This window comes from Sprattus sprattus, assembly GCF_963457725.1.
Source record: "Sprattus sprattus genome assembly, chromosome: 1".
NCBI classification, from domain to species: domain Eukaryota; kingdom Metazoa; phylum Chordata; class Actinopteri; order Clupeiformes; family Clupeidae; genus Sprattus; species Sprattus sprattus.
Window position 1 is genome coordinate 72,039,710 of NC_137920.1, and position 9,923 is coordinate 72,049,632.

At 48.9% G+C, this 9,923-nt stretch overlaps 1 protein-coding gene across 5 annotated transcripts in view; it reads right to left on the reverse strand.

Annotated features, from left to right (window-relative positions):
- Positions 1 to 9,923, reverse strand: part of mark2a (MAP/microtubule affinity-regulating kinase 2a) — a 40,099-nt gene that overhangs the window by 11,917 nt on the left and 18,259 nt on the right. For all 5 annotated transcript variants that reach the window (XM_080853569.1, XM_080853568.1, XM_080853567.1 and 2 more), the window contains exons 3-13: positions 9,270 to 9,323; positions 8,376 to 8,424; positions 7,952 to 8,017; positions 7,285 to 7,355; positions 6,754 to 6,810; positions 3,707 to 3,943; positions 2,975 to 3,094; positions 2,420 to 2,519; positions 1,535 to 1,650; positions 996 to 1,125; positions 265 to 365 (exon numbers count right to left, since the gene is read on the reverse strand). In XM_080853569.1, the coding sequence (XP_080709695.1) occupies positions 265 to 365; positions 996 to 1,125; positions 1,535 to 1,650; positions 2,420 to 2,519; positions 2,975 to 3,094; positions 3,707 to 3,943; positions 6,754 to 6,810; positions 7,285 to 7,355; positions 7,952 to 8,017; positions 8,376 to 8,424; positions 9,270 to 9,323 (1,101 nt within the window). The remainder of the gene's footprint in view (positions 1 to 264; positions 366 to 995; positions 1,126 to 1,534; positions 1,651 to 2,419; positions 2,520 to 2,974; positions 3,095 to 3,706; positions 3,944 to 6,753; positions 6,811 to 7,284; positions 7,356 to 7,951; positions 8,018 to 8,375; positions 8,425 to 9,269; positions 9,324 to 9,923) is intronic.

Sequence of the window (9,923 nt, forward strand, 5' to 3'; positions counted from 1 at the left end):
AGAGAGAGAGGGAGAGAGACAGAAAGAGAGAGAGAGAGAGAGAAAGAGAGAGAGACTGTCAGAACTGCACAAATTGTTAAGGGTAGAGAGAGACTGACAGAAAGGGGGAGAGAGAGACAGAAAGAGATATTGACAATCAGACACAGAGGGAAAAACACAGAAACAGAAGGCGGCAGAGGAGATAGGGATAAAGAGAGAAAGAGAGGGGGAGAGAGAGAGAGAAAGAGAGAGAGAGAGATAGAGGGATAGAGAGTTTGTACTCACGGAGGAGGGCGTGGTGGTTCTCCTACGCTCGCTCATGGCCAGGGGGCTGGCCGGCACTTTGGTGGAGCTGCCCTGGGGATGCTTAGGAGAGGACGAGGAGCCTGAGAGGGCGAGGGAGAGAGAGAGAGAGAGAGAGAGAGAGAGAGAGAGAGAGAGAGAGAGAAAGAGAGGGAGAGCGAGAGAAAACAACAACAGGACTTTGACTTTTAAGTTTACTTTAGTGCCAGTAAAAAAGGAAACACACACACACAAAAAAAAACAAGACATTCAGTACTAAAAACCCATCAAGGAGGAAAAAAAATAACTCGACCCACACAGAAAGACCAAAACACAAAACAAAAGCTAAAACAACATGAGGGACAAAGAAAGAGGAGAAGAGAAGAGAGGAGAGGAGGAGGAGAAGGGATTGGACAGAAATGGACAGAGATGGAAAGAGGGGCTAATTGAGGTACGGGGGAGGCAGGGAGAGAAAGATAGAGAGAGAGAGAGGGAGAGGGAGAATGAGAGAGAGCGAGAAAGAGAAGGAGAGAGAGAAAGGGAGAATGAGAGAGAGCGAGGGAGAGCGAGAAAGAGAGGGAGAGAGAGAAAGGGAGAATGATAGAGAGAGAGAAAGGGAGAATGAGAGAGACAGAGGGAGAGAGAGCGAGAAAGAGATGGGGTGTGTGTGTGTGTGTGTGTACAGTGTGGGTGTAACTGTGAGAGATCATGATCATATTCCTGTCGTGCGTTACCTTGGTCGGAGCGGCGAGCGTTGGGCTTGGATGAGGTACTGCGCTGCATCTTGTGAGAGGGGGATTGGCTGTTACTGATGGTGAGGTCATTTCCTGGGTGGGGCTTGAGGGAGAGATTGATGGTCTCATCCTGTCATTATAATAACAACAACACTGGTCCATGAGAAGTGTGGGAGGAAGGGTGCGTCAGTGTGTGTGTGTGTGTACAAATGTACAAATGTTTGTGTATGTTGTGCACAGAGGTTTGTGTGTTAGGGTTAGGTGTACAATATTAAAGGTTGGTCTCTGTTTGAGTGGTGTTATCTATTCATGTCTGAGTTAGAGATATAGTCCAGTAGCAGATATGTGGCCATCACATCATTGTATTTGATCTACTCACGTCTGAGTTAGAGATATAGGCCAGTAGCGGATATGTGGCCATCACATCAGTGTGTGTGTGTGTCTGTGTGTCTGTCTGTGTGTGTGTGTGTGTGTGTGTGTGTGTGTGTGTGTGTGTGTGTGTGTGTGTGTGTGTGTGTCTCTGTGTGTTATCTACTCACGTCTGAGTTGGAGATATAGTCCAGTAGCAGATATGTGGCCATCACATCATTGTATTTTTGGTTGACTAGAGAGTCCTGGATGACTTCGGAGGCAAAACCCATCTTTATCATCATATCTGCAGGGGAGACAAGAGGTGATTTAATACACAACAGGACAGGAACAAACTATTAAAACAAACAATTAAACACACACAAACACACAAAAACACACGTACAAGCACTGAGAAATACAGACAGCTCTAATACAGACAGTACTAATACACACACATGCTAATGAGATGACACACCAACACACACAGGTGCGACAGACGGAGAGACAGACGACAGCTATGTTTCACACAGGCAGAAACTGAAAGCTTCTTAACACAATACACCAGACCACTTCCTGTGTGGAGAACCGCAGACATGAGCTCAGTTCTGCTACGGCTAAACATCATTAGCTTCATCTGAGTGTTTGAATCGCCTATTTACACACGTACACAAAAACGCACTTTCAAAACACATAAACACATTCTGAGTGTGTCGTAGGGGTGAGTTCTGTGTCTATATAAATATAGAAATGGCATAACAATGTCGGGCCTGACTCTGAACCCCAGTCCGTGATCTTGGGCGGACCGTGGCAGTGCTGGGGTTCTGTAACACCTCACCAAAACTGCCCTCAGTATACAGACGTCTAGAACCGCCAACAATCCAGCTCCGTGATCCATGACCTTTGACCCTAGGGCACCGTGGTGGTGCTGACCTGTCATCCTAGAGTCCTGTAAACCTTCTCCAAAACCACCCCAGTGCAGAGGTATAGTCCCCCCACCCACCAATCCAGGTGTGTCCTGCCCGGCGACCCTTGACCCCCACCCCCCGACCCTGGCGCACCGTGGCGGTGCTGACCTGTCCTCCTGGGGTCTTTGTAGTCAGGCTGCGGCTCCGTGAAGGGCTTGAGCTCCTCCTCGTCATGACCCACATTCATCCAGCGGTCCCTCATGATCTGCTGCTGGGACAAACACAGGAGAGGAGGAGAGGAGAGGAGAAGAGGAGAAGAGGAGGGGAGGAGAGGAGGAGAGGAGGAGGAGAGGAGAGGAGAAGAGGAGAGGAGAGGAGGAGAGGAGAGGAGAGGAGAGGAGGAGAGGAGAGGAGAGGAGGAGGGAGGAGAGGAGAGAGGAGGAGGAGAGGAGGGGAGAGGAGGAGGGGAGGAGGGGAGAGGGGAGGGGAGGAGGGGAGAGGGGAGAGGAGGATGAGAGGTAGGTTGAAAGTGAAGGACAGGAGAGGAGAACAAGAGAGGAGGGAGGAGAGGCAAGGTAAGGAGGAAGAGGAATGTGAAGGGATTCATTTTGAAATGTTTTAATGTGCGTGCGTGTGTGTGTGTACGTGTGTGTGTGTGTGTGTGTGTGTGTGTGTGTGTGTGTGTGTGTATGTGTGTGTGTGTGTGTTTGTGTGTGCGCGCACCTCCAAGCTGCCTCTTTTGGTCGGGTTGAGAATGAGGAACTTCTTCAGCAGGCTCTCACAGTCTGTAGACATGTAGAACGGGATCCGGTACTTTCCTCGTAGAACCCTCTCACGCAGCTCCTACACAACACACACACACACACACACACACACACACACACACACACACACACACACACACACACACACACACACACACACACACACACACACACACACACACACACACACACACACACACACACACACACACACACACACAAAAGGGTTAAGTGCGCCACGACACACACTGCACACTGAATTGTCAAGTTCAAACTAAAATCCACTGACGGCCTGTTTCGCTGGTAAATCATTGGCCTTGGAAATAGATGAACTAACAGCTTATCACGTGCTTGACATGGCATGGCATGTAGACATCACTGACTTATGCAAATGCATTTAGTGGGAGGGTCAAGGTTACACTGCGCCCTCTAACGCACATACATCTGACCCCTCAGTCTATCAACCAGATGACTAATACACATTAGCATACACACGCAGACATGCACGAACACAGGCCGCACGTACACACACACACAAGAGCACACACGCCTCCCCTCTTACCTTTAGGTTCTGCCCGTCGAAGGGCAGTGATCCGCTAACGAGCGTGTAGAGGATGACCCCCAGGCTCCAGACACACACACACACACAGACACACACACACACACAAACACACACACACACCCCTCTTACCTTTAGGTTCTGCCCGTCGAAAGGCAGTGATCCACTGACGAGCGTGTAGAGGATGACCCCCAGGCTCCAGACGTCCACCTCAGGCCCGTCGTACTTCTTGCCCTGGAAGAGCTCCGGGGCGGCGTAGGGCGGGGAGCCGCAGAAGGTGTCCAGCTTGCTGCCCATGGTGAACTTGTTGCTGAAGCCGAAGTCTGCGATCTTGATGTTCATGTCGGCGTCCAGCAGCAGGTTCTCAGCCTGAGGGAGAGGTCAAAGGTCAAAGAGCAACCAGAGACAGTAAGATTGATGACGAGTCGGATCTGGGTTTGCAGGAATAGGAGATACAGACACTATTGTCTTACATGTCTTACATGTCTTACAGACCATAAAGTATAACTGCATGTTGCCAGTGAGGATGGCACCACTTGACATTTGCACATCTGTCTGACTGGCCAGCTTCTTAAATGACCCTAACATCTAGTGAGTTCCTGTGGGGGTGTGAGATCAACCCGGGGCCCTAATGACTCGTCAAGTACCCCAGCTAGTGCTGCCTAACACTGGGCAAAGATCAGAACCAGCTAACGACCGGATCAGGGGCCCGACCCGTCCCACTCAGTCTGGGAGAGAGGACCACTGGTGTCTCCCTCCAGTGGAAAAATAAAAGCTCTGCTTTGCATACGTCTGCACGGCAGCCCCGAGGTTAGAGGCAAGACGAGACGACACTTGGGTTAGGAGGCCCCCACAGCTAAGAGGTGGCTCCACTTCATCATTGCTGTCTGTTGCTGCGTAAGTTGAGGCGTCCCATGGCGCTCCTGATATATTTAATCATGAGTGTTAGCTGAACACACCTCATTTAGTTAATGAGGCGTATTAAGCTTATAAAGAGCGTCACTTGAGTTCAGTCACGTATGCTTAGCAGTGAGTGATGGGAAAACATCCAGGGCAGGGAGAACCAGGGGTTGAGATGAGAATCACTGTTCTAGTTCATCCATTTCTACAGAGCCACTGTGGCCCTAAAACCCACTTAGTCATCTAGTTCAGGAGTTCTACACGGACACGGTCACCCTAAAACCCACTTGGTCATCTAGTTCAGGAGTTCTACACAGACACGGTCACCCTAAAACCCACTTGGTCATTTAGTTCAGGAGTTCTACACAGACACGGTCACCCTACAACCCACTTGGTCGTTTAGTTCAGGAGTTCCTAATCCTGCTGCTGGAGCTCTCTTAAACTACATTGTCTTCCATCGATCCATGGTCAAACCACAGCTAATTAATGTTAAGTCACCGTTATTACAATGCATTTGATTGGTTTAATGAGATGCATGCAGACCAGCACAGCACCATGGGAAGGACTGAGGACTGAGAATGACTAATCTAGTTCATTCATTTTTTCTGCCGAATCTCGTATCTTCTGGATGCACTCATGCGGGTGAAGGGTTCAGAGGTGGGGCTTAGCCGTGAACGGTGTGTTATTATGCAAATAGGCCGGAGCGAGACGGTTGGGTAATATCCGTGTCAGGGCTCCAGGGGGTTTTAACTGTCGAAGAGGAAACTTAAAAAGTCATGGGAAGGTTCTGGTAAACCAAGAATGTCACGCCTCTTTCATCCCGTCACGATACTTATGACAGCGGGGAGGAGAAAAAAGGTCATTGCTCAAGTTCTTAATAAGGTGTGTATTCACACACACACACACACACACACACACACACACACACACACACACACACACACACACACTTGAGGTCTACTGGTGAACACTTTTGTGAAAATGTGTAGGTTTCATAGGCACAAAGTGCTTCCCCTAATTTAAGCTTAGAGTACATGAACAGTGTACCAGACATGGCCATTGACAACAATAGTTTATAGTTTCATGTTATGTTTCTGTTTTATACAATGGGACACCCTGAGACGGAGGTAATCCAAATACTGAGCAAGTCAGCGACAAAGTCAAAAGTCAAGTAGTAGCATTCAAGGACCATGTCAGACTAAGGCGGGTTGAGGGTGCAGTTACAGCCAGACCAGGGCAGGGTGTTGGACCAGTTACGGCAAAACCAGGGCAGGGTGTTGGACCAGTTACGGCAAAACCAGGGCGGGGTCAGGGCGCTGGGTTACGGCAAAACCAGGGCGGGGGCAGGGCGCTGGGTTACGGCAAAACCAGGGCGGGGTCAGGGGCGAAGTTTCGGCAAGACTAGGGCCAGATGCATTTTGGGTGATTTAAAGCCTTTTTTTCAAGTGTTCATAATAGGCACTAAATGAATGACATAAAGTAAATAAAAGGTGGATACTGATTACAACACTTATTTTCTGACTCATGCGTACTATTCTACGTCTATTGCCTGGACTTGAATGAATCTCTGTCCATGCGGGAAATCACTTGGGCTCTGCATCTCACCACCAACAGTGACAGTAACGTTTGCAGCATGTATGGTGAGTCTGCCTGTGTGTGGTTTTCTGGTGTAACTCTGCCCTAACTTACGCCTTTTGAAAATCCCTCCACAGATGATCCCGCACGGTCGGGAGGAATATAGGCGGCCGGAACGGGTTTAAAAAAAAAAGCACATGACAGGACACAGGACGTCACATGACAGGAAGCAGGAAGTCACCCCATTTTTCCTAATGATGTAATTTTCATTTCCTGAGCCGGTTTTGCCCTTCAGCAGTGTCCATTTATATCTCCTTACTAAGCCCCCCTGATACATATGCACACACACACACACACACACACACACACAGTCTCTCCCTCTCACGCACACACATATACACATGCATGCATAGAACACGTACACACCAACACACAGACACAGTCTGTCCGACCCGTGCACACATTTACACACGCATGCATAGAACACGAATGCATAGAAAACACACACACACACACACACACACACACACACACACACACACACACACACACACACACACACACACACACACACACACACACACACACACACACACACACACACACACACACACACACACACACACACACCACAGCAAATGCACAAATGTTCATACCAATAACATCACAGACAATCATACAACCACAAACATCCTTTTTCTTACCTTCAGGTCTCTGTGCACAATGCACTTCTGGTGGCAGTACTGCACAGCTGAGATTATCTGTGGGGAGGAACCAGAGAGCAGCGTTTCAAGGCTCAATCTGAATCCAGAAACGCCAGAACCTTTTCACACCGAGTTGAAATTATGAAACTGATGATTCGTTTGATTAAATTCACTAAAGAACCCCAATAGATGGGCCATGGTTACTGTATCATCAAACAGACAGAGGAGAGGAGAGGAGAGGAGAGGAGAGGAGAGGAGAGGAGAGATCTATTGGTAAAAAGGAGGCAGCGTCCCCGTGTCAAAGTTCAAGGTTTGTCTCAGGAACAGACCTGGCTCTAGTGTGAATCCAGGCTGCCTCCGCCCACACAGAGTCCTGCTGCTAACAGCTTTTATGAGCGGAAATCAATTCCTATCCAAACAGTATGAAAACCAAAGCCTGAGTGCCACTGCCACACACACACACACACACACACACACACACACACACCCACACCCACACTCACAAACACTAATACACAGCTTTGGACTCACCTGTCGAAACTTGACACGAGCCTCTTTTTCTTTCATTCTTCCGTGGGCAACAAGGAAATCGAACACTTCTCCTGCAGGGAGAGACAATGAACGAGAGATAGAGAGAGAGAGAGAGAGAGAGAGAGAGAGAGAGAGAAAGAGAGAGAGACAAAGACAAAGAAAGGCTTTAGATGACGGCACAAGTGCATACACCTTTGAACTAAACTCTGCAACCACAGAAACGGCAGCAATGCAGTGGGCAGGGTAGGTGTGTTGTTTGTCTGCTAGTGTGTTGTGTGCCTGCTAGTGTGCAAAAGCACCATCACCATAGGCCAGAGCCTGCTAGTGTGCAAGAGCACCATCACCATAGGTCAGTGCCTGCTAGTGTGCAAGAGCACCATCACCATAGGCCAGTGCCTGCTAGTGTGTTGTGTGTCTGCTAGTGTGTTGTGTGTCCACTAGTGTGCAAGAGCACCATCACCATTGGTCAGTGCCTGCTAGTGTGCAAAAGCACCATCACCATAGGTCAGTGCCTGCTAGTGTGCAAAAGCACCATCACCATAGGCCAGTGCAGGGCACCGCACACACTGCAGCCTCGTACAGAGGATCGAGTCAAGAGTCTGACAGTACAGTAGAGCATTGTTGGATACGCTCAGGTACGCCTCCGCTCAGGTACGCCTCCACTCACCTCCACTGGCGTACTCCATAATCAGGTACAGCGTCTTCTCCGTCTCGATCACCTCAAACAGTTTCACTGCGACACAGACCACAGGAGACAAGCACACACACATGTCAAACACAAACAGAGCACACACAGATCAAACACACACAAAAACAACATTCAAAACTCCACAAGTTGATTGGGGTGTGTGGGGGGGTATTTAAGGGCATGTTTCACCCTCTGACCCAGTGCCCTGTTGAGTATGTGGGCTGAACAGGGAGTATGAGAGGAATTCATAAGTCCTGAGACGGGGCGGTGGCAAGCTGACATTTAGAGGAGGATTAGGGAGGTGTTGCTTCTCAATCTCTGCCTTGTTTTAGCTCCACTTCAAAGGGGAAGGAGGACACCTGCTCATTAAAGGCCGGGTGGCTTCCTGAGACGGTGAACTCACCAATGTTCGGGTGATTCAGCTGCTTCATAATCCGCACCTCTCGGAAAAGCTGCGAATTGGACACACAGACAGACAAACAAACAAAACAGGACGTTACACATGCAAACAGAACAGAGACAAACAGGAAGTAACACATACAGACAGAGAGACAGAGAGACAGACAGACAGACAGACAGACAGACAGACAGACAGACAGACAGACAGACAGACAGACAGACAGACAGACAGACAGACAGACAGACAGACAGATATAAGGGCAGAGTGGTCACTGCAAAATCAAAAGATCAATTCTCGAGTGTGTGTGTGCATGCACGGTAAGTATGGTTGGTGAAAGTGCGTGAGTGTGTATGTGTCTATGTGTCTGTGTGTTTGTGTGTTTATGTGTGTGTCAGTACTGAATGATATAACACTCACTGTAGGAAATGGCTCAGACTCATTTCCTGCAATTACCCTCCCTCTCTCCCCCCTCTCTCCCCCTCTCTCCCCCTCTCTCCCTCCCTCTCTCCCCCCCTCCTAGGGTTAGCGAGTGCTTGGCCTGTCTGTATTGAACTGGAAAGAGGGGAAGGAGGATGGCTGGATGACCCTACAATGCTACAGGCGCTTTAGGAAGTGAAACAAAGGCATCCACATCCTCATCAGCCCGGGACAGGGACCCGAGGAGAGAGATGGAAAACACAGGAGTGAAGAGAGAAAGGAGAGAAAGAAAGAAAGGACAAAAGGAAGGAAGGAAGAAAGAGGAAGAAAAACAGGGAGGCCCCACTGATAATGTTAACCCATATGAGTATTTGTACCTCTTACAAACTAACAGAGTTTGGCTGGGGCTTGGGGTGTGTGTGTGTGTGTGTGTGTGTGTGTGTGTGTGTGTGTGTGTGTGTGTGTGTGTGTGTGTGTTACCTTTTGCAGGCTAGAAGAGTTGAGCTGGGTCTTATCTATGATCTTCACAGCCACCTGCAAGAAGAGAGAGAGAGAGAGAGAGGGGCTTGAGTAAGACCAGTGGACCAGACAGCCACACACACATGTACAGACACACACACACACACACACACACACACACACACACACACACACACACACACACACACACACACACACACACACACACACACACACACACACACACACACACACACACAAAGTGGGTCTGTTTGCAGTGCATTCATTACATTTGGTAACCTCAGAGCACACACACACACACACACACACACAGACACAGACACAGACACACACACACGCACACACACAGACCCAGACACCCACACAGATTTACACACATATACACAGAACCACTTCATACATGAACACATAAATGCAAACACGACTAACACACGATAATACAAACAGCATCCACAAGCAACGACCCAAAGGCTTAAAGTCCTGACAACATGCTTATCTGTTTGCTTTTTGTCTCCTTCCCACACACACACACCGGTACAGGCACACACACACCGGTACAGACACACACAAGTACAGACACACACACACACACACACATACACACACGTACAAACACACACACACACAGCAAGTATAGTCAATATGAGAGGGCTG